At 39.7% G+C, this 26147-nt stretch overlaps 1 protein-coding gene across 5 annotated transcripts in view; it reads right to left on the bottom strand.

The window, feature by feature from the left end:
• Positions 1-26147, bottom strand: part of kat7b (K(lysine) acetyltransferase 7b) — an 85690-nt gene that overhangs the window by 9170 nt on the left and 50373 nt on the right. For all 5 annotated transcript variants that reach the window (XM_063037586.1, XM_063037581.1, XM_063037584.1 and 2 more), the window contains 7 exons: positions 22695-22777; positions 20932-21021; positions 19515-19613; positions 10012-10122; positions 8686-8877; positions 4148-4237; positions 2792-2932 (listed from right to left, as the gene is read on the bottom strand). In XM_063037586.1, the coding sequence (XP_062893656.1) occupies positions 2792-2932; positions 4148-4237; positions 8686-8877; positions 10012-10122; positions 19515-19613; positions 20932-21021; positions 22695-22777 (806 nt within the window). The remainder of the gene's footprint in view (positions 1-2791; positions 2933-4147; positions 4238-8685; positions 8878-10011; positions 10123-19514; positions 19614-20931; positions 21022-22694; positions 22778-26147) is intronic.

Here is a 26147-nt window from a genome sequence, read left to right on the forward strand (position 1 = left end):
GCGAGTAGATTGGGAAAATCAGGTCGGCACTGGATCTCAAGAGAGAGAATTTGTAGAATGTCTGCGAGATGGCTTTTTAGAACAGCTTGGTGTTGAGCCCACTAGGGGATCGGCCGTACTGGATTGGGTATTGTGTAATGAACCAGAGGTGATTAGAGAGATTGAGGTGAAGGAACCCTTAGGAGGCAGTGATCATAACATGACTGAGTTCACTGTGAAATTTGAAAAAGAGAAGCCAAAATCTGATGTGTTGGTATTTCAGTGGAGTAAAGGAAATTACAGTGGCATGAGAGAGGAACTGGCCAAAGTTAACTGGAAAGGGACACTGGCAGGAAAGACAGCAGAGCAGCAGTGGCTGGAGTTTATGCGAGAAGTGAGGAAGGTGCAAGACAGGTATATTCCAAAAAAGAAGAAATTTTCGAATGGAAAAAGGATGCAACCGTGGCTGACAAGAGAAGTCAAAGCCAAAGTTAAAGCAAAGGGGAGGGCATACAAGGAAGGAAAAATTAGTGGGAAGACGGAGGATTGGGAAGTTTTTAAAAGCTTACAAAAGGAAACTAATAAGGTCATTAAGAGGGAAAAGATTAACTATGAAAGGAAGCTAGCAAATAATATCAAAGAAGATACTAAAAGCTTTTTCAAGTATATAAAGAGTAAAAGACAGGTGAGAGTAGATATAGGACCGATAGAAAATGATGCTGGAGAAATTGTAATGGGAGATAAGGAGATGGCGGAGGAACTGAATGAGTATTTTGCATCAGTCTTCACTGAGGAAGACATCAGCAGTATACCAGACACTCAAGGGTGGCAGGGAAGAGAAATGTGCGCAGTCACAATTACAACAGAGAAAGTACTCAGGAAGCTGAATAGTCTAAAGGTAGATAAATCTCCCAGACCAGATGGAATGCACTCTCGTGTTCTGAAGGAAGTAGCTGTGGAGATTGCAGAGGCATTAGTGATGATCTTTCAAAAGTTGATAGATTCTGGCATGGTTCCGGAGGATTGCAAGATTGTAAGTGTCACTCCGCTATTTAAGAAGGGGGCAAGGAAGCGAAAAGGAAATTATAGACCTGTTAGCTTGACATCTGTGGTTGGGAAGTTGTTGGAGTCGATTGTCAAGGATGAGGTTACAGAATACCTGGAGGCATATGACAAGATAGGCAGAACTCAACATGGATTCCTTAAAGGAAAATCCTGCCTGACAAACCTATTACAATTTTTTGAAGAAATTAACAGTAGGCTAGACAAGGGAGATGCAGTGGATGTTGTATATTTAGATTTTCAGAAGGCCTTTGACAAGGTGCCACACATGAGGCTACTTAACAAGATAAGAGCCCATGGAATTACAGGGAAGTTACCTATGTGGATAGAGCATTGGCTGATTGGCAGGAAACAGAGAGTGTGAGTAAAAGGATCCTATTTTGGTTGGCTGCCGGTTACCAGTGGTGTTCCACAGGGGTCGGTTTTGGGGCCGCTTCTTTTTACATTGTACATCAACGATTTGGATTATGGAACAGATGGCTTTGTGGCTACGTTTGCTGACGATACGAAGATAGGTGGAGGGGCCATAGTGCTGAGGAAACGGAGAGTCTGCAAAGAGACTTGGATAGATTGGAAGAATGGGGAAAGAAGAGGCAAATGAAATACAATGTTGGAAAGTGTATGGTTATGCACTTTGGCAGAAGAAATAAACGGGCAGATTATTATTTAAATGGGGAAAGAATTCAAAGTTCTGAGATGCAATGGGACTTGGGAGTCCTCGTACAGGATACCCTTAAGGTTAACCTCCAGGTTGAGTCAGTAGTGAAGAAGGTGAATGCAATGTTGGCATTCATTTCTAGAGGAATAGAGTATAGGAGCAGGGATGTGATGTTGAGGCACTATAAGGCGCTGGTGAGACCTCACTTGGAGTACTGTGGGCAGTTTTGGTCTCCTTATTTAAGGAAGGATATGATGTTGGAGAGGGTACAGAGAAGATTCACTAGAATGATTCCGGGAATGAAAGGGTTAACATATGAGGAACGTTTGTCCGCTCTTGGACTGTATTCCTTGGAGTTTAGAAGAATGAGGGCAGACTTCATAGAAACATTTCGAATGTTGAAAGGCACGGACAGAGTGGATGTGGCAAAGTTGTTTCCCATGATGGGGGAGTCTAGTACGAGAGGGCATGACTTAAGGATTGAAGGGCGCCCATTCAGAACAGAAATGCAAAGAAATTGTTTTAGTCAGAGGGTGGTGAATCTATGGAATTTGTTGCCACGGGCAGCAATGGAGGCCAAGTCATTGGGTGTATTTAAGGCAGAGATTGATAGGTATCTGAGTAGCCAGGGCATCAAAGGTTATGGTGAGAAGGCGGGGGAGTGGGACTAAATGGGAGAATGGATCAGCTCATGATAAAATGGCGGAGCAGACTCGATGGGCCAAATGGCCAACTTCTGCTCCTTGTCTTATGGTCTTATTACAGGACATTTCATGTGTTTTATTTCTTTAAACATAGGGAGATTGACCTGAAGGTGTCACTTTCATGAGGCCAGCAACTAAGGAATGCATATCGTCAAGCAATTTGGAACAATTTATGATTTATGGGGTGCTTCTGTTTTGTCTCAAAGACTTGAATGATTTTATGCATTAATAATGATATGGAGATTCAAACTCATCATTGATCACTACCAAATTTCCAGCAGATTATTTATCCAATATTTCATTAGCAATATGCCCAATTCTTCAATATTTTCTGCAAATTCATTCAAATTGACAAAATAAAGACACAAAAACTATTAACATCCTCTACCTTGGAGAAATATCCAACAAGATGACATCCTGTATTATCAGCTTCTGTCATCACATAAAACAAGAAAGGTTCTACATCATAATATAATGTCTTGTGGTCCAAAAATAGCTTCGCCAGAAGGCACAGGTTCTGGCAGTAGATCTAGAACCAATAGAAGAAATAAATCATTAAAACATTTCATTTAAAATTCAAAAAGGCCTACGAGAGACCAAAACTTTCTTCAGCAAGACAGCAATAAATAAGTTTACATAGCTTAAGTCATTGTAGAGGAATTAAAAGCAGATCTCTTTAAAAAGTTGAAGTCTTTAGAAGTTAAAAGAAATTAAGACAAATGCAGGGATCCTACTATTATCATATCATTCAAAACTTGCAATCTTTCATACAGGACATTGCCTTTGCCCAAAGAGCAGTTGTGAAGAGAGAACACATTAATCTTCTGAAATTTTTGTTAGATGGAAACAAAAGTTTAAAGTTCCAACAAGAAAAATACTTAGACACTCTAATCAGTTCCTAATCAAAGTAAACTTCCATTCCTGTTCATTCAAGGAAAGATGTTCAACTGTAAAAATATCATAGACTTGAAACTACATTTCCCCCAATAAAGAGCAAAAAGGTGAGTTTACGGGCCAAAAGGGAAAAAAAGTGATTTTCTTTCAATGCATGTTGTAAAAGGGAATACAGATCAGGTGATAATTCATTTCTGATCTGACAACTGAAGACTGCGAGCTGTGTTGTTATCCCTGGAGTCTTTTTTTGCCCCGGTGCAGAAAAGCCAAAAGAAGATGCATCAACAATGCTGCTGGGTTGGTCTTTTCTTTCATTGGATGCTGAGACATAGTAAAACTAGAAGGTGCATAGGTTATATAGCAAAAACATGATTTGTCGATAATTAGCTGAATGAAATTCCCTTATTTGCCATCGTTTGATAAAGTATCACATAATAGGCTCATAAGCAAGGTTGAAGCCCCTAGCACAAAAGGAGTAGTAGTAGCAGTATGGGTAAGAAATTGGCTTAGCTACAGAACAACATGGTAAATAGTGTTTTTATGGATTGAAGATAAATAGTGGTGTTCTGCAAGAAGCTCTGGAAAGAAATACTGGTGTACATCAATCTCCAGGATTTGAGCACAATTTCAACATTTGCAGTCAGCACAAAACATGTATACATAATCACCGGGATTGCTCCAAGTAGTATACATCAGTTACTAATAGTTTTCAAAATTAATACTGGATTGTTGTAAAATAATTTGAAATATTATTTGGTAGAATAAGTTTTCAATAGATTCAACTATGAAGTAAAATGAACACAATCATTCACTTGCTGAAACTTTCATTTTATTTAAAAATAAAAAGTACCTTATTTTTCTTTCCATCCACTTCAAACACTGATATATTTCCTTTTCTATAGATTTCATCCCCTGGAGGATGTTTCCATACACACTTTGCCTGGAAGTAATATAAAAAAGAGCAATTAAGGCTAGACACAGAATAATACATTTTTCCAGAGAGAAATGAATTAATTTTATATTTTTAAATACTTTCTGCCTAACACAAAACCCAATGTGAAATTCTATGTTTAGAGCCCAGGATTCAAACCTACTTTCATCTTTAGTATGGAAGAAAATGTAATTTTCAGAGTACATAACTTTCCCAAAATGAATGAAGTAAATACTTGCAGAATAGAATACAATTCACCAGAAGTGTTCATAACTACTCAAAATTTGGCTACATAAAGCTACAAGTATTTGTGGAAAGACTGCACAATTCTACAGACAGATGCATAAAAAAACCCAGTAATATCACCCAGAAAAAGGCTGGGTGATTTAACTTAACTTGAAATATGATGCCCCATGACAGGCTAATTTAAATTCAAGAACCAAGTTCTTTTTGTTCAAGGTAAAATATTAGGACAGGTAAAGGTCAAGATGCTTTAAAACATCTAAAATAAAACTCAATGACAGACCACACCACGGAAGCAAGTGCAAGGGCAACCAAGAGCCAAGTTATACAGCACAGAACAGGCTCCTCAAATAACTATCAAGCACTCAAATTACATTAATCCTATTTAATTTTCCCTACACTCCATCAACGTCCTCCAATTTCGATCATTCACCTACACAATGGAGGCAATTTACAGTGAACAACTATTCCACCAATCTGCACATTATTAATATGTGGGAAGAAACTGGAGTAGTCAGAAATCCATGCAATTACAGGGATAGTGTACAAACCCCACACAAATGCAGCATAGAGATCAGAATTGAGTCTGGGTAACTAGAATTGTGAGGCAACAGCTATACTAGTTGTATCACTTTTGCAGCTAAGCAAGAACAGAAGAGGAGTAGGCCTCAGGCTCTTCAAGCCTGCTCACCATTTAATACTATAATGGCAAGTCTATGCTGACGTCAACTACACTTCTGTGCCATTTCTCCATAACCCTCTGTTCGTCTCTCTGAAAAGCTTATTCAACTCTACTTTAAATACTGCTAATGATTCAGCTTCCAACATTCATTCTAACACAACCCATTTTCAAGTTAATTTAAAATTTAAGAAAAAGTATTTAAGATCATTTTCAATTAATTTCTACTAGCAGTTGATTGTGAAATATATTCTACAGAAGAATAAACTCTTCTTGGGCTTCGAGTTTATTCGTCATATATGCCAGGGAAGCACTTGATCCATTTTCATATTCTGCAGAACATAAAATGAAATAAATTCCTAAGGTTCAACTTCGTACATTACAACTCTACTTTCTTTACTGATGCTTAATTCAACACTTAAACTTTTCATGACAGATGAACAGATGCAAAACTTGACTGTTTCTCTTTCCATAGATGCTGACTGACTTACAGAGTGTTTTCAGCATTTTCAGTTATTGTTTCACATTTCCAATTTGCTATTTTCTTTCAATTTTCATTTACTGTTGAATTACTGCTACTTCTCTTCCAGGAAAGACAACCTTTGAGAAGTTTTGCTCTGCTCTGCTGGGATTTCCATCTGTCCAGTTCATTTTGTGTTCTTAAGGTTCACAGACTAAAAAGACGACAATCTCTTTTCACAGATGCTGCCCGATCTGCTGAGTTCTTCCAGCATTTTGTTTTTATTTTATATTAAATACTTCACGTCTTTTCTATGCCAGCTGTAAACAGCAAGTTCCATATTTATAAGATATCAAAATTACAGCAGGTTAAGACACAACAGTTAACTTTTTTTGACTAATAAAAACAGGGTAGCAGTGGCGTAGCTGAAGCTTTTTGTGTAGTAACTCAAGCATGACCCAGGTTCAATCTTGACTACTTGTGCTACATGTGTACAGTTTGCATATATTCTTTGCATGGGTATGTCTAAGTGCTCTAATTTCCTCCCAGATCTCAGAGCCTTGAAGTTTAATTAGTTAACTGTCATTGTACATTGCCCACAGTGTGTATGCAACATTGTGACAATAGACTACAAGGAAAATTAGAAGAGAAGTGGGATTACTTTGTTAGCTGATATGTACCTAGAAACATAGAAAACCTGCAGCACAATACAGGCCCTTCAGCCCATAATGCTTTAGAAAGGGTTACCCATAGCCCTTTATTTTTCTAAGCTCCATGTACCTATCCAGGAGTCTCTCAAAAGACCCTATTGTATCTGCCTCCAACACCGTTGCCAGCAGCCCACTCCACACACTCACCACTCTCTGTGTAAAAAATTTACTCCTGATATCTCCTCTGTACCTGCTTCCAAACACCTTAAAACTGTGCCCTCTCGTGTTAGCTATTTCAGCCCTGGGAAAAAACCTCTGACTATCCACACGATCAATGCCTCTCATCATCTTATACACCTCTATCAGGTTACCTCTCATCCTCTGTCGCTCCAAGGAGAAAAGGCTGAGTTCATTCAACCTATTCTCATAAGGCATGCTCCCCAATCCAGGCAACATCCTTGTAAATCTCCTCTGCACCCTTTCTATGGCTTCCACATCCTTCCTGTAGTGAGGTGTTCATAAATGAGCACAGAACTCCAAATGGGGTCTGACCAGGGTCCTTTATAACTGCAACATTATCTCTCAGCTCCCAAACTCAATCCCAAGATTGATGAAGGCAAATGCACAGTATGCCTTCTTAACCAGAGTCAACCTGCGCAGCAGCTTTGAGTGTCCTATGGACTCGGGCCCCAAAATCCCTCTGACCCTACACACTGCCAAGAGTTTTACCATTAATACTATAGTCTACCATCATATTTGACCTACCAAAATGAACCACCTCACCTCACCTGAACTCCATCTGCCACTGCCACTTCTCAGCCCAGTTTTGCATCCTATCAATGTCCCGTAGTAACCTGTCAGCCCTCCACACTATCCACAACACCTCCAACCTTTGTGTCATCAGCAAATTTACTAACCCATCCCTCCACTTCCTCATCCAGGTCATTTATAAAAATCACGAAGAGAAGGGGCCCCAGAAGAGATCCCTGAAGCACACCACTGGTGACCGACCTCCATGCAGAATATGACCCATCTACAACCACTCTTTGCCTTCTGTGGGCAAGTCAATTCTGGATCCACAAAGCAAGGTCCCATGGACCTTAGCTTTCTACCTGATGACTTTTTTGGTCATAAGGAAATAAACTTCAGAAGTTCTTAATCAAAAAAGCAATGAAACTTTCACATTAAAAAAATCATTTACGAAACGGACTCCATGGCAGTGCAGCAATTAGCTTGACTATTACAGCTCGGGCCAAAGTTCAAAGTTCAATTCCAGCACCATCTGTAAGGAGGCTCTATTTGTCGTCCCTGTGGAATGCATGAGTTTTCCCCGGGTGCTCTGATTTCCTCCCTCAGTCCAAAGACATACTGGGTAGGTTAAATGGTCATGGAAAAATTGTCCTGCAATTAGGTTAGGGTTATTCGGGGTTGATGGGGGTTGCAGGGTGGTGTAGCTTGAAAGGGCCAGAAGAGCCTACTCCACACTATATCACTAAATAAAAATAAATAAATAAATCTCACTTGTCGCTACAATATTTCCAATGGCAAGTTCAAATGGCAAGATAGAATCCACATTTCTCAAATGAATAGGAATTTTTATAGGAGATTTGTCCAATAGGATAGTTAACTCCAAGCCACTGTGCTGAGGTATTAAAAATAAAGCAATTGGCTTGCACCAAAGCAGAGGGTGACAAGATCATTTCTCACCCCAATGCCCACAAAAAGATCCTATGAAAGTCTGAACAGTTGTGACTAAGCCGAGAGAGATTTAGAGCTCAAGCTTACACAAAATTCTGTGTTATTTACAGCAGAGATATTGCTACAATGGAGGGTGGGGAGAGAACTGCATTTGTACAATGCTTATGTCCAAGTCTGTAGCCCAAGGAGTGGGGCTGTCTAAGTCCCTCTGCTAATGTTGTCACTTGTTGCCCAAGTCCAAGAAATAACCTCAATGAAATACCAACCGTACCAACAGTGCAGCTAATTTTATTAAATTCTACCCTACCTGTGTAAGTTATTTGCAATAACCAAATTGACATAACATTTAAAAAAAAACTGAGATGGCATGCTTTTTTGAAAATGCACACTTTTAAAGACTGACATGATACCTAGAGATAGTGCTCAATGTAAACGAGAAAGTTACGTGAAGATAGAATATTAAAAATATAACTACCATATTAGATAAATCAACCATCACAATTAGTTACATGCAAAAATACATTTATACCAAGACTAGGTTGTAATGAAAGTCAACATCTTAGAATACAAGTAATTTCCGAATTGCTTACTGAATTGTATTCAGTTTCAGATTTTATTTTCATGTAGTTTTTATAACTGCAGCAAAACTCCAAATTACCAACAAATTTATCTAATAACTAATCACTTGATGAACTTTCAAAACAGTTTTTGCTACCAAATGACCTACCATATGCCTCCGAAGGATGGTCTGACTTTTCATGTACTTAAGACAGAACTCACACATGTATAGCCTCCCTAGACGAGCATATTCTTCAGGATATGGAGAATGGTACCAGGTATCCAGTTCATATCGACCAAACACAATGGTCTTAATCATATTACTGCCTTCTGTAATTTGCCCTTGTAACCTCAATTTCTCCTACAGGATAAAGAGACAATTGAAGCAGTATAATAACACTCAAGTAATCAGAGTGATCTACAAAATTGGTCTCATTTTATTTGAAAAGAAACAAAGCCCAATGCCATTTATTCATTATATTGCAGCAACAATTATTAATAATTTTAATTTTTACAACATCTTAACTCCATTGTGATTTCAATTTCAGACTTGTTTCTTTTCTAGGAATAAAGAGCAGTGTTCAACCAACTAAATACAGACCAACATATATTATTACATCAAATACAATTGTTCAGCCCAGAAAACTAATATTCACATTTGTCTTTTCATCAATGCTGCCATCCAGTGTTGGTATCAAACTCTCAGGCTAGGAGCTAGGCCCAAAATGCAACATTGCGTATTTCACATCTTTATCATGAATCATTTTTGATTCTGAGCATCATTAATTTAAAACCAACCAGTGTCATATTATGGGCACCCATTGTGGCTAGGAACTGGGCAAAACAATTTAAACTTAGTTTACAAAATGTAATGACAGCACCAAAATGTCATTAGATGCAAATCATAGCCAGAGGGTAAAAGGACACCTGTTTTTGTGATCATGCTTTGAAATTTCTGAGAATAAATTTTAATATATGTGCAAACACGAGGTCCACATTGTTGCAACATTAGCAGCATAAGTAACCTTCTATAGGCATTACATCTTTAACCAAGACCATTTCAACAACTGCATGAAATGTAATTGCTGAAATTATATTTTTCTCAGCTTTGACTTGTTATTTTGTATAATTTAAACTAAAACATTTTTTAAATAGCATCAACAACAAAATAAATCTACAAAAATAATCTAACTCAATTGTTTTGTTGTTAGCTCTTCACCCCAACTCAGATCACTAAAAATATCCCCCCTCACACACCCTCCCCACAGAATAACTCTTAAATTTTAAAATTTTTGAAAACTGAAGTCTGCAAAATCAGAAGAGTTTCAATTTTTTGCATTTTAAGAATAAATTTAAGCATCAAACTATAAAATTCAAACACTGAATTACTATATTTTTTTCAAATGCACAATACTACAGTTATTTTTATTTCTGCTGATATTCTACTTCAATATACCACAGATAAAGTGCAAATTAAACTAGAATCACATCATACCAGATCCTCTGAGGCGCGTGCTTGAGCTTTACGGAATAATTCCAAATCAAAATCAGATGTAAGATTGTCCAAAAGGGGCTCTCTTGTATTTCCATGTAACTGCCGGTGCTCCTGTAGAATTAAAAATAAACATTTGCTAATATTACAACAGGCATTACACCGAATCGGGTATACTACTGCATGTAAAGAAAATTTAAAAAAGCTGAAATTACACAAATATTTCTACAAAGTAACATACAGTACATAATCTTGAAAGTATATTCTACAATTAAGGTAGCATCCAAGTTTCTATCCAACTATGTCATTACTTTTTTTTATTCTTTGCATGGAAACAAAGAAGGTGCAGCCTTTGTTAATCGTGGGTACTAAAAATATAGTACAATGCAATATGGGGTGAATAACTAATATCAGAATCAGATTTATTATCACTGACATGTGGCATGAAATTTCTTAACTTAGCAGCTGCAGTTCAATGCAATACATAATATAGAAAAGAACAAAATAAAATAATAAGTTAATCAGTTACAGTATACATATATTGAATAGATTAAAAATTGTGCAAAAACAGTAATAATATATATTAAAAAAGTGAGGTAGTGTCCAAGGGTTCAATGTCCAATGTCAATGTCCATTCAGGAATCGGATGGCAGAGGAGAAGAAGCTGTTCCTGAATCGCTGAGTGTGTGCCTTCAGGCTTCTGTCCCTCCTACCTGATGTTAACAGTGAGAAAAAGGCATGCCCTGGGTGCTGGAGGTCCTTAACAACGGACACTGCCCACACTGCTCCTTGGAGATGTCCTGGATATTTTGTAGCCTAGTACCCAAGATGGAGCTGACTAGATTTACAACCTTCTGCAGCTTCTTTTGGTCCTGTGTAGTAGCCCCCCCACTCCCCATACCAGACAGTGATGCAGCCTGTCAGAATGCTCTCCGTGGTACAACTATATTAGTTTTTGAGCGTATTTGTTGACATGCCAAATCTCTTCAAACTCCTAATGAAGTATAACCACTGTCTTGCCTTCTTTATAACTGCATTGATATGTTGGGACCAGGTTATATCCTCAGAGATGTTGACACCTAGGAACTTGAAACTGCTCACTCTCTCCACTTCTGATCCCTTAATGAGGATTGGTATGCGTTCCTTACCCTTCCTGAAGTTCACAATCAGCTATTTCATCTTACTGACATTGAGTGCCAGGTTGTTGCTGCGACACCACTCCACTAGTTGGCATATCTCACTCCTATATGCCCTCTCGTCACCACCTGAGATTCTACCAACAATGGTTGTATCATCAGCAAATTTATAGATGATATTTGAGCTATATCATGTCATGTGTATATAGAGATTAGAGCAGTGGGCTAAGCACACAACCCTGAGGTGCACCAGTGTTGATCGTCAGTGAGGAGATGTTATCACCAATCCCCGCAGATTCTGGTCTTCCCGTTAGGAAGTCAAGGATCCAATTGCAGAGGGAGATACAATGGCCCAGGTTCTGCAACTTCTCAATCAGGTTTGTGGGAATGATGGTATTAAATGCTGAGCTATAGTCGATGAACAGCATCCTGACATAGTTGTTTGTGTTAGCCAGGTGGTCTAAAGCCATATGAAGAGCCACTGAGATTGCATCTGCCGTTGACCTATTGTGACAATAGGCAAATTGCAATGGGTCCAGGTCCTTGATGAGGCAGGAGTTCAGTCTAGTCATGGCCAACCTCTCAAAGCATTTCATCACTGTAGACCTGACTGCTACTAGGTGATAGTCATTAAGGCAGCTCACATTATTCTTCTTACGTTTTTTTCTCAACAAATATCAAAAAACCAAAACAATTTGACTAAAGTCCATTTCTAAGAGTATTTGACGCCGTCACAAATGAGTAGCATCAAGTATAAGCCTCATACTCAGCTACAAATACATTAAGGTCTTCTTCATGCAGCTCCTAAGCATGAAGGAGCATGAAGAAGCAGATGCAGCTCCTAAGGGACCGTGTTAGGGAACTGGAGCTGCAGCTCGATGACCTTCGTCTGGTCAGGGAGAGTGAGAAGTTGATAGAGAGGAGTTACAGGCAGGTGGTCACACTGGGGCCACAGGAGGCAGACAAGTGGGTCACGGTTAGGAGGGGGAAGAGGAAGAGTCAGGTAATAGAGAGTACCCCTTGAGAATAGGTACTCCTGTTTGAGTACTACTGGGGGGGACAGCTTACCTGGGGGAAGCGACAGTGGCCGTGCCTCCGGCACAGAGTCTGGTCCTGTAGCTCAGAAGGGTAGGGAAAGGAAGAGGAGGGCAGTTGTAATAGGGGACTCGATAGTAAGGGGGTCAGACAGGCGATTCTGTGGATGCAGTCCAGAGACCCGGATGGTAGTTTGCCTCCTTGGTGCCAGGGTCCAGGATATTTCCGATCGCGTCCAAGATATCCTGAAGTGGGAGGGTGAGGAGCCAGAGGTCATGGTACATGCAGGTACCAATGACATAGGTAGGAAAAGGGAAGAGGTCCTGAAAGGAGATTATAGGAAGGGACTTGAGAAAAAGAACCGCAAAGGTAGTAATCTTGGGATTGCTGCCTGTGCTATGCGACAGTGACAGTAGGAATGCAATGAGGTGGAGGATAAGTGCGTGGCTGAGGGATTGGAGCAGGCGGCAGGGATTCAAGTTTTTGGATCATTGGGACCTCTTTTGACGCAGGTGTGACCTGTACAAAAAGGACGGGTTACACTTGAATCCTAGGGGGATCAATATCCTGGCGGGGAGATTTGCGAGGGCTACTGAGGTGACTTTAAACTAGAATGGTTGGGGGGTGGTAATCAAATTAAAGAGACTAGGAGAGAGGAGGTTGGTTCACAACAGGGGGATGGGAACAAGTGCAGAGAGACAGAGGGGTGTAAAATGAGGGTAGAAGCAAAAAGTGGTAAGGTGAAAAGTAAAAGTGGCAGGCTGGCAAATCCAGGGCAAAAATCAAAAAGGGCCACTTTTCAACATAATTGTATAAGGGCTACGAGTGTTGTAAAAGCAAGCCTGAAGGCTTTGTGTGTCAATGCAGGGAGCATTCATAACAAGGTGAATGAATTAAAAGTGCAGATTGTTATTAATGAATATGATATCGTTGGGATCACAGAGACATGGCTCCAGGGTGACCAAGGATGGGAGCTCAACATTCAGGGATATTCAATATTCAGGAGGGATAGACATGAAGGAAAAGGAGGTGGGGTAGCATTGCTGGTTAGAGAGGAGATTAACGCAATAGAAAGGAAGGACATTAGCCGGAAGGATGTGGAATCGATATGGGTTGAGCTGCATAACACTAAGGGGCAGAAAATGCTGGTGGGAGCTGTGTACAGGCCACCTAACAGTAGTAGGGAGGTTGGGAATGGTATTAAACAGGATATTAGAAATGCATGCAATAAAGGAACAGCAGTTATAATGGGTGACTTCAATCTACATACAGATTGGGTGAACCAAATTGGTAAGGGTGCTGAGGAAGAGGATTTCTTGGAATGTATGCGGGATGCTTTTTTGAACCAACATGTCGAGGAACCAACCAGAGAGCAGGCTATTCTGGATTGGGTATTGAGCAATGAGGAAGGGTTAATTAGCAATTTTGTCGTGAGAGGCCCCTTGGGTAAGAGTGACCATAATATGGTGAAATTCTTCATTAAGATGAAGAGTGACATAGTTAATTCAGAAACAAAGGTTCTGAACTTAAAGAAAGGTAACTTTGAAGGTATGAGACATGAATTAGCTAAGATAGACTGGCAAATGACACTTAAAGGGTTGACGGTGGATATGCAATGGCAAGCATTTAAAGATCGCATGGATGAACAACAATTGTTCATCCCAGTTTGGCAAAAGAATAAATCAGGGAAGGTAGTGCACCCATAGCTGACAAGGGAAATTAGGGATAGTATCAATTCCAAAGAAGAAGCATACAAATTAGCCAGAAAAAGTGGCTCACCTGAGGACTGGGAGAAATTCAGAGTCCAGCAGAGGAGGACAAAGGGCTTAATTAGGAAAGGGAAAAAAGATTATGAGAGAAAACTGGCAGGGAACATAAAAACTGACTGTAAAAGCTTTTATAGATATGTGAAAAGAAAAAGATTGGTTAAGACAATTGTAGGTCCCCTACTGAAAGAAACAGGTGAATCGATTATGGGGAGCAAGGACATGGCAGACCAATTGAATAACTACTTTGGTTCTGTCTTCACTAAGGACATAAATAATCTTCCGGAAATAGTAGGGGACAGAGGGTCCAGTGAGATGGAGGAACTGAGCGAAATACATGTTAGTAGGAAAGTGGTGTTAGGTAAATTGAAGGGATTAAAGGCAGATAAATCCCCAGGGCCAGATGGTCTGCATCCCAGAGTGCTTAAGGAAGTAGCCCAAGAAATAGCGGATGCATTAGTGATAATTTTTCAAAACTCTTTAGATTCTGGTCTAGTTCCTAAGGATTGGAGGGTGGCTAATGTAAAGCCACTTTTTAAAAAAAGGGAGAGAGAAACCAGGGAATTATAGACCGGTTAGCCTAACATCGGTGGTGGGGGAAAATGCTAGAGTCAGTTATCAAAGATGTGATAACAGTACATTTGGAAAGCGGTGAAATCATCGGACAAAGTCAGCATGGATTTGTGAAAGGAAAATCATGTCTGACGAATCTCATAGAATTTTTTGAGGATGTAACTAGTAGAGTGGATAGGGGAGAACCAGTGGATGTGGTATATTTGGATTTTCAAAAGGCTTTTGACAAGGTCCCACACAGGAGATTAGTGTGCAAACTTAAAGCACACGGTATTGGGGGTAAGGTATTGATGTGGATAGAGAATTGGTTGGCAGACAGGAAGCAAAGAATGGGAATAAACGGGACCTTTTCAGAATGGCAGGCAGTGACTAATGGGGTACCGCAAGGCTCAGTGCTGGGACCCCAGTTGTTATCAATATATATTAATGACTTAGATAAAGGAATTAAATGCAGCATCTCCAAGTTTGCGGATGACACGAAGCTGGGTGGCAGTGTTAGCTGTGAGGAGGATGCTAAGAGGATGCAGGGTGACTTGGATAGGTTAGGTGAGTGGGCAAATTCATGGCAGATGCAATTTAATGTAGATAAATGTGAGGTTATCCACTTTGGTGGCAAAAACAGGAAGACAGAATATTATCTGAATGGTGGCCGATTAAGAAAAGGGGAGGGGCAATGAGACCTGGGTGTCATTATACACCAGTCATTGAAAGTGGGCATGCAGGTACAGCAGGCGGTGAAAAAGGCAAATGGTATGCTGGCATTTACAGCGAGAGGATTCGAGTACAGGAGCAGGGAGGTACTGCTGCAGTTGTACAAGGCCTTGGTGAGACCACACCTGGAGTATTGTGTGCAGTTTTGGTCCCCTAATCTGAGGAAAGACATCTTTGCCATAGAGGGAGTACAAAGAAGGTTCACCAGATTGATTCCTGGGATGGCAGACTTTCATATGAAGAAAGACTGGATGAACTGGGCTTATACTCGTTGGAATTCAGAAGATTGAGGGGGGATCTTATTGAAACGTATAAAATCCTAAAGGGATTGGACAGACTAGATGCAGGAAGATTGTTCCCGATGTTGGGGAAGTCCAGAATTAGGGGTCACAGTTTGAGGATAAAGGGGAAGCCTTTTAGGACCGAGATAAGGAAAAACCACTTCACACAGAGAGTGGTGAATCTGTGGAATTCTCTGCCACAGGAAACAGTTGAGGCCAGTTCATTGGCTATGTTTAAGAGGGAGTTAGATATGGCCCTTGTGGCTACAGGGGTCAGGGGGTATGGAGGGAAGGCTGGTACAGGGTTCTGAGTTGGATGATCAGCCATGATCATACTGAATGGTGGTGCAAGCTCGAAAGGCCTACTTCCGCACCTATTTTCTATGTTTCTGTTTCAATTTTCCAAAGCTCAACTACCTGCAAATAGAATGCTGTCAACATGACAAACAAAACAAGTCACCTAAGGGCTTCAGCAACATTAAGGAGCCTGCATCGTTATTTTGTCAGCCGAATTATGCATCAACTTTAACACAATCACCCTTCCCAAATCAAGGGAAATTGTGATTCACATCTTCAGATTTTTCAAACTGCAGAAGACAATGCTAAGAAGTAAAACAAAAACCGATTACAGAGAGCTCTAGTGTACATCTGAAAATTAATTGATGATTTTTTTTAAACCCCTTGATCAAGGACAAAATAAAATATTTTCAAAGTTAACAGTGACAGCCAAGAACCATTTCTAACAATAGATGTTCATCCACTCTCCAACTTCAAATAGCATCACAATTGCCAAGTCTGCATTGATGATCACTGTGGACCAAAAGGTAAACTCTATTCCCAATCTCAATACTGTGATTGTAAAAGTAGTGTAAAGACTGGGTATTTTGCAATGGATAGCTTATAAAGTTATACATCTTAAAAATTGCAAGATGATTTATTAAGTTAATTCAAAAGCATTCAAGAACATAGCACAGGACATTAGGGAAAACACAGAAGCATTAAAAGTTGGGAGCTTGGCAATTCAGCCTTTAGAGCAGGGGTGTCCAACCTGGGATCCTTGGACCCCTTGCTTAATGGGGTCCATGGCATAAAAAAGGTTGGGAACCCCTGCTTTAGAGCCTGCCCTACCATTCAATATCATAGTTGATAATTTAGTCCAATATTGTAATCATACTCTCTCCCCATATCTTTTGATCTGTACTGATAGTAGTCTCCTGATGAGGAAGTTGAAGATTCAGTTGTAGAGGGAGGTATGGGAATCCAGGTTTAGAAGCTTGGTGATTAATACTGAGGGGATGATGGTATTGAATGTCAAGCAGTAATTGATAAATAGCAGTCTGGCATACATTTTGCTGTTGTCTAGTTACTCCAAAACAGCGTGGATAGCCAGTAAGATTGTGTCTGCTGCAGATTTGCTGCAGCAGTAGGCAAACTGCAGCAGGTCCAAGTCCTTGCTCAGGCAGAAGATGATTCTAGCCATTACCAACCTCTTGAAACACTTCATTTGCGGTAGATGCGAGTGCTACTGGCAGATGGTCATTGAGGCAGCTCACCCTGCTCTTAGGCACCAGAATGACTGCCGGGCTTTTGAAGCAGGTGGGAACCTTACACTGAACTACAAGAGGTTAAAACCATCCTTGAACACTCCAGTTAGTCATTCTGCACAGATCTTCATTACCTGGAAAGAAAGGTACACCATCACGCCTGATGCGGGTAAGCACTCACCCTTTGAAGAAGATTCTCACACTGCCCTCCAAGACAGAGACCAAAGGGTCACTGGATGCTGCGGGGATTCACAAGGGCGTGGTGTTATTCTCTTTCAAAGCACACATAAGGCTTTAAGCTCACTGGGGAGTGAAGCTTTGTTGCCATTTACACTGAAAGGTTTGACCTTATGGGAAGTAATGGCATGCAAACCCTGCCACAGCTGTCATGCATCTGAATGTCTACTTTCACAGGGAATTGCCTTTTTGCTATTACAATGTCCTTTTGTAGGTTGTACCTGGACTTCTTGTAGGATTCTGGATCAGAAACCTTGAATATCATGGATCCAGCCCTCAACAGACTGCAAATCTCCTGGTTCATCCAGGATTTCTGCTTTGGGGAAGGCACACACTCATCCACGCAGGTCTTTATGAAGTCAATGACGGCCATGGCATATCCATTTAGGTCCAATTAGCCTTGCCACCGATTCAAAACAGTTCCATAAACACTCTGTCACTTCCCTTGATCATACCTTTGGGGTGATCACCACTGGTGCTGCGGTCTTCAGTCTCTGCCTATATGCTGGGAGTACAGCCAGACGATTAGACTAATTACAGTACAGGCACAGGATGGCACAATATGCATTCTTGATGGCGGTGTACAGTGATCAAATGTGTTGGCTCCTCTAATTCCATAGGTGACATGTTGGTTTCAAAGGTACATTTAATGTCAGAGAAATGTATACAATATACATCCTGAAATGGTTTTTAATTCATTTGTGGTAATGTGTCAGACTTCTTCAAGCTGGTCTGCTTGAAAATCCCCTGTAATGATTGGGAAAGTGCAAGATGCACTGTCTCATGACTGTTGATCATTGTGTGCAGCTCCTCTAGTACCAGCTTGAAGCTTGATCAGTATGAAATGTAGATCACTACCAGAATGACAAAAGAGAGCTCCCTTAATTGATAGAATAGATGATACTTGATTGTCAGATGTCTCCATCGCATTCTTCAGACCTGGGACATAACTGCCACATCTATGCACCCTGATGAGTTAATCATGAAGCAAACGCCACTGCCTCTGCCTTTACCCGATGCCGTCATCTGACCCATGCGGTGGACAGTGAAGTCCTCGGGCTAGAGTGCCGTGTCTGGAGTTTTGGGGGCGAGCAATGTCTCTGTGAAGTAGAGACATAACAGTCCCTAATATCCCTGTACTACTGAAGTCTTTCTGTGGTCTTCAATTTCATGTTCCAAAGACAGTATATTAGCCAGGAAGATGGCAGGAAAGGAGAGATGGAGTGCTTTAGGGCCCTGCATTTCAGTTTTACCTAGAAACCTCCATAACAGCCACATTTCCTGAGACAATGGAAAGCTCCACGGAGCTTCCAGCTGCTGCACTTGCTGCCTGGGTTGTCGGGATTCCCAAGTCTGTCAGGTCTGAACAGTTATTTTAAATAGCCTGAAACAAAGTTACGTACAGCAGTCTCTGTGGCTGCAAACTGTTCCAAATTGGAATCTTTGATTATTTCTTTGGGAGCTGTACACAAAAAGTTGTCCCTCTCTAGCACCATTTTGAGGTAATGAAGTATAAAACAAGACCGAGGAATTCTGCAAACATATAAAATCTTTCAAGTTAATGTACATGTGCTTGTCCAACAAGAGTGAAACTTGGAATGAACATCAAAGATAAAAGGGCAATTCACAAAGGATGCCACTAAAACCTCTTTTCACTGTGATTTCAGAAAGCAGACATGTCCCAGCATAGGCTTTTTTTCAGTGCTGAAGCCCAGACTGTTCTCTGGTGCCCAAGTCCAGGCTAGCTTCTGTCAGCTTGTGTAATTGACTGCAAATCTCCAAAAGAGAACTGCCTAGGTCCTGGGTAGGTCAGAAATCAGGAGGAACAAAATGTATCCTCATTCGCTTGGGCTAAGTATGCAATTCAGGAGTGGCTGCACAATATATGTAGAATATCAATTTTTTAATAATTTACAGGTTGAGGTTAAAAAAAACAGGGTAAGGCAAAACAATAAAAAGGAAAAAACATCAAAGCCATACATAAATATATTAAATTAGTCCAGTTCATTCTGAGTATGGTTAATGTTATATAGTACTTAACTTTTGCATATAATGATCTCAACCACACCAGGAACATGCCCAGGTCTCACATATAGAAACAAATATGACCTTGCATCAGTCCTGATGGATAGCTTCATTTTGCTTCAGTATGCTGCCTAGCCCTCTTACACCTTTCAGTAACTTGTTTTTTTTCACTGTAGAAGTTTAGAACAATAATTTTACCATATATTTTTCTTTTTGTTCTTTGGTTAATCCTGAATTTCGTTTCTTCCTAAGTTCTGCCACCTTTTCTTTGTATCTCAATTGCTTTTCTGTCGGAGCCTGTAAACAAGAAGCAAAATTGAGAATAATATTTATCTAAGACTACCTTCAATATTTAGTGCATCAACACAAGGTGAAATTCAATTTCTAGACACCATGTACACATGGATGTAGAAGAGTCATAAAGCACTACAGTACAGAAACAGTCCCTTGGCCCATTAGTCTATGCTAAACTTTTAAGCTACTTGTCCCATTGACCCATGCTTGGACAATAGTCCTCCCTTCCCATCTACATACTTATCCAAACTTCTGTTCATTGTTGTAATTTAATCTGCACCCACCACTTTCACTGGAAGTTTGTTCTACACTCACAGCATCCTCTGAGTGAAGTTACTCTTCAGGTTCCCCTTAAATATTTCATCTTTCAACCTTAACCTATGAACTAACTATGAATTAACCTATGAGTGCTGGTCTCACTCAACCTCGGGGGAGAAAGCCTGCTTGCAGCTACCCTATATATACCCTTCATAATTTTGTATACCTCTATCAAATCTACCTTCATTCTCTCCCAGTCAGCAGAGATAATATTTTTATTCCAACTTCTAATCCTGTCCCCTTGACACACTTTTCTTTCAAAACAAGGTCAAACACACACCACCCATCCTTTACTGTCTATGTTCCCTCTGCAAATTCCCCCACAGATATACTCTCTTTCTCTCCAACCATTTTATTTGCATTTGTTTCACTTTCTAGTTCAGTCTCAACTAAACCCAATTTTCAATCATGACATTGTTTTCCTACTTTCAATCCCACAGTCTGAAATTTACAAATCATGAACTGGAAATACCCCCAACTCATCAGATGCACGTCATCTCAGCAAAACCTTCCACCCCTACATAAATATCCTGACAACAGCAATCCCAATATTAGCAGTACTTCCCAACACCCAGCTAGGTCATCCTTCCATTCTTCATCACAGCATATGGATTTTCCATTAATTACATCTATTTGTCTGGACTTCAATAATTATTTATTTAACTTTTGCCTTTTCACTCTATTACTGCTCTATTTGTGTTTTTTTAACCATTTGTTCCTCCCACCTACATTTGTTTCCCAAAACTTGAACCCCCTAGCTGTTCCTCCTTATATCCAAGCTTTATTTTTCCTCCTCGATCTCCGATCTCATTCACCTTTAACTCAAATTGCTTACAAATATTTCCTCTCCTTCTCTTCCCACTCTTTCCTCCTTTTACAGAAATCACCAACTAAGAAGAGGAGTTCTTAATTGTAACTTCCTGATTACAAATATCCAGATTTGTAAGTTTGGTGCCATATTTTCCATACATGTCTAAATGTAGTGATCACAATGAAAACTTGCCTGATGTCTGGTTGCATGTCTGTTATTTTCATCTTGTCTTTGTGATAATGCTCTGTCATCAATCTGCCTTTCACGCTGCTGAGCTCTAACCTAGAAAGGAGAATTAACACTAGAATGTAAACAATTAGATTAACATTGAATTTATTGAATGGGCTAAAACAGCTTGATTCAAACTTAATAGGCACAGTCTATTCCACTATCTACAGTTGCAAGCAAAAAAAGTTTGTGAGCCCTTTGTAATTACCTGGTTTTCTACATTATTTACTCAAAATGGGGTCTGATCTTCATCGAAGTCTCAATAATAGACAAATACAATCTGGCTAAACTAGTAACACACAAACAATTGTACTTCTCGTCAACATTGAGTACACCATTTAAACAATCACAGTTCAGGTTCAAAAATGTATGTGAACGTTTGGGTTATGCCTTCTACAAAAGCTACTGGAGTCAGGTGTTCCAATCAATGAGATGAGATTGGAGGTGTGGGTTGTAGAGGTGCCCTGCCCTATAAAAAAGATGCACAAAGTCAGGTTACCGACAGAGCCTGCTTCTCTCAAGAAAGATCTGTTTATGTGCACCATTCCTCGATCAAAACAACTTTCAGAGGACCTTAGCAGAACTGTAGAGATGTATGGAGCTGGAAAAGGCTACAAAAGCATTTCTAAAGACCTGAGTGTTCATCAATCCACAGTAAGAGAAATTGTCTACGGAGGAAATTCAGAACCATTGCTACTCTCCCTATGAGTGGGCGTCCTGCAAAGATCACACCAAGAGCACAATATGCAATGCTGAAGGAGGTGAAAAAGAACCCAAGAGTAACAGCAAAAGACCTGCAGAAATCTCTAGAACTTGCTAAAGTTGCTGTTTATGTATCCACTATAAGAAAAACACTGAACAGGAATGGTGTTCATGCAACGTCATAAAGGAACTAATCACTGCTCTCCAAAATAAAAAAAAACAATTGCTACATGTCAAGTTTGCAAAAGAGCACTCTGGATATGTCACAATGTTTCTAATCACTAATGCAGACATAACTGCAACTGTTGTAAACCATACCACAGTTAAGTGGAACCAACAAACTCCTGCTTTGTTTCTACAAATGGACAGGCAGCAAAGTTTTAGCCCTCCCACATAAGAATCCTGAGTTTGTCTTGGCAGTAGTTCCCTAGTTCTGAGAAAAAGGAATCCAAACAATGCCAGCATCATTTCTACCACTGACTCAAACAAACATTTTGGATTGGCTGAACTGTTCATATTCTTGAAGTCAACCTGATACTCTACCTTACATATACATAATTTATTAACTGCAGATATCCCAACAAATATAGTTTCCTTAAAAAATATTGTAACATACCACTTGCAGAACTAAAGGATCCCAAATCATTCTTTAGCATTTGCAAAACTAGCCACTATATACTCCATAGAACTTTAAATATTACACACAAATTTTAAAAATGAAGCCATTTCCTAGAAGACGAAAACCTGTTCAAAATTTTCATTGCGCAACACAGAACTCACAAGAACATTAGTTTTGACATTAAACTTCACTAGACTGCTTAAAGCCCAGATATTTTAAAAAACTGTCAGCCAGTATGTCAGATGAAGTGTGCTTATAATACAAACCAAGAGCAAAGGAATTAGAAAAACTTCAAAGTTACTACAGTGAATTGTCTCAACACTCCCTTGTCACCAATCAAAAAGTAGTATTTTCTTTAAGCAGAATTATCTGAATGTTTCACAGTATAATGTAGAATCTATATTACCTTACATTCATCTGCAGATAGATTATGGTACAATGGACAGCCAGATATGGAGAAGTGTCTTTCATGTTTTCCAGTCAAATGGCCTACATTTAACCAGATGAGCAAAATGATAATCATATACAAAAATATACTTCAAACTACATTTTAATCCCTATATTCAGATCTTAAAATCAACTACAAATTAAAAAGCATTTGCTTTCCTATTAAAATACAATGAACAGCAGATATCTATATAATCAAGAATATTCTCAGTTTCAGATTAAAACCTGTGTAGAATTCCTTTCCAAAACAGTAAAGAGAATGAGTCCCATCCCCTCCCCAATTTATTATTTGCCAACTTCATTTTATTTTTGAATTACACTCGTATCCAAATCAAACATTAAGTTGTTACAATATTTGAGCACATAATCTAGACTAACACTTTCATGTCATGCAGAGTTGAAGATGAGATATTCTGGAAGCAATATCCAACAGCTGCCTCTTGGAATAACTGCAAGCGGCCTTATGATTATATTTGAAATGCAAAGGAGTTCTCATTTTGTCCTCTCTCAACTTCAACAGAATAAATTACTTGATCAGATATTGCTTTCTCCCCCCCCCCCCCGTTTATGGCACATTGTCAAATGTCACAAATAATTTGACTACACCAGTAATTATACTGCAAAAGTAATTATTCTTTACAAAATAGTTTGAGATACCTCAAAGATTGGAGAATATTATTTTAATATTCAAAAATAGAACTGTTCCTAATCCAGAATGTAATGTTCAGGAAAATTAAATTACTATATTCAATTCTCCCAGATCATCCACTGGAAAACATCCTGAGTGGGCTTGTTCCAAAGTTACATAACTTTACAAATATAATCAACTGTACAGAAACTGACATCTAACAACAAAATGAAAACATAGCTGAGGCTCCACCAGGTGTCAGTATAGACATTAATACAGATTGCATGCTACAAAACTCAACTGGAAAGGAAATTTTCATTAATTACTTGCATTCATTTCAAACACATCATCATTGCCATTAGCCACACTAAAGACATCGCCAGACTTAGTTCCCTGCTTTTAAACATAAGTAAGTCCAAATATCTGGGAGCAATTCAGAAGGCACAGAATAGATACCCCCTAAATTAGTATTCTAAAGGCAGGATTATACAACCGTGACCGACAAGAGAAGTCAAAGTCAACATAAAAGCCATATAATAGAGAAAAATTACTGAGAAGTTAGAGGATTGGGAAACTTCTAAAAACCAATAGAAGGCAACTAAAGAAAAGTCATAAAAGGGAAAAGATGGAATACGAAGGTACACTAGCCAATAGTATTAAAGAGGATAGCAAAAGTTTCTTCAGGTATATAAAGTGCAAAAGAGAGGAGAGAGTAGTTGTCAGACTGCTGAAAATGTGGAAGGTAGAAACAGGGAACAAAGAAATAGTGTACAAACTGACTAAGTATTTTGCACCAGTCTTCCCTGTAGAAGACACTAGCGGTATACCAGAATTTTGAGTGTGTCGGGGGACAGAAATGTGTGCAGTTGCACTAGGGAGAAAGTGCTTGGGAAGCTGAAAGGTCTGAAGGTAGTTAAATCACATGGACCAGATGGTTTATACCCCAGGGTTCTGAAAGAAGTGGCTTAAGAGATTGTGGAGGCATTAGTAATGATCTTTCAAGAATCACTGGATTCTGGAGGACTTGAAGAGTCTAGTGACATTTGCAATTTTCAAGAAGGGAAAGAGGCTAAAATTATAGACCAGTTGGTCTGACCTCAGTGGTTGGGAAGATGTTGGGAGTCAATTGTTAAGGATGTGGTTTTGGATACTTAGAGGCACATGAGAAAATAGGCCATAGTCAGCATGGCTTCCTTAAGGGAAAATCTTGCCTGAAAAATCTGTTGGAATTCTTTGAAGAAATGACAAGCATTTTCAGAATACCTTTGACAAGGTACCACATGAAGCTGCTTGACAAGTTAAGAGTCCATGGTATTACAGGAAAGATACTAGCATAGATAAAGCAGTGACTGACTGGCAGGAGGCAAAGAGTGGGAATAAAGGGAGCCTTTTCTGGTTGGCTTCCAGTGACTAGTGGTGTCCCACGGGGGTCTATGTTGGGAACGTTTCTTTTTACATTATATGTCAATGATTTGGGTGACAGAATCTATGACTTTGTGGCCACATTTATGGACAATATGAAGATTCCTGGAGGGGCAGGTAGTGTTGAGGAAGCAGAGAGGCTGCAGAAGGACTTAGATTAGAAGAACGAGCAAAGAAGTGGCAGATGGAACACAGTGTCGGGGAGTGTAAAGTCATGCTCTTTGGTAGAAGTTAAAGCAGAGACTATTTTCAAAATGGAGAAATTCAAAAATCTGAGATACAAAGGAATTTAGGGGTCCTTGCACAGGATTCCCTAAAGGTTAATTTGCAGGTTGAGTCAGTGGTGAGGAAGACAAATGCAATGTTAGCATTCATTTCAAGAGGACTAGAATATAAAAGCAAGGATATAATGTTGAGGCTTTACTTGGAGTATTGAGAGTAGTTTTGGGCCACTTATCTAAGAAAGGATGTGCTGGACATTGGGGAGGGTTCAAAGGAGGTTCATGAAAGTGATTCCAGGATTGAAAGGCTTATCATACGGGAAGCGTTTGATGGCCCTATACCCATTCCTCACTGGAATGGAGAAGAATGAGGGGGGAATCTCATTGAAACCAATTGAATGCCAACAGGCCTCGATAGAGTGGACGTGGAAAGGATGTTTCCTATGGTAGGCGAGTCTAGGACCAGAGGGCACAGACTCAGAACAGAGGAACGTCCATTTAGAATGGAGATGAGGAGGAATTTCTTTAGCCAGAGTGGTGAATCTATGCAATTCATTGCCACAGGCGGCTGTGGAGGCCAAGTCATTGGGTATATGTAAGGCAGAAGTTGATAGATTCTTGATTAGGCAGGGCATGAAGAGCTACAGGGAGAAGGCAGGGAAAGGGCTGAGAGGAAAATGTATCAGCTGTGATGAAATGGCATAGCAGATGACAGGCTGAATAGCCTGGTTCTGCTCCTATATCTTATGGTCTTATAGTCTAATATTTTTACTGCATAAAACAACTTGTATATCTTTCTTATCATGGGACAATGTGGAGAAATAAGCTGAAAGACAGCTTAATCACATCCGCTCATTGCTGCTGCCAGAAATCTGAGGAGATCCGAGGTGCGCTATATTTGATAGACTAATTTAAAGTCAGCTAGTTAAAACAGGAACAACAAAACTTTTTAATTAAACAAAGATTTTAATTCCTGGCCTGGCCTGGCCGGTGGTGGCAAGAGAAAGGACTCTACAATGACAGAGGGGGCCTTAACATGCAATGTGAATGCAAGTGCTCAAGCACTTAAATTGACTGAATGAAATTTCCTTGTTAATATTCCAACAGTGATCTTACTTCATGAATTGAATGACTGACATTA

The sequence above is a fragment of the Mobula hypostoma genome, chromosome X1 (assembly GCF_963921235.1).
Source record: "Mobula hypostoma chromosome X1, sMobHyp1.1, whole genome shotgun sequence".
NCBI classification, from domain to species: domain Eukaryota; kingdom Metazoa; phylum Chordata; class Chondrichthyes; order Myliobatiformes; family Myliobatidae; genus Mobula; species Mobula hypostoma.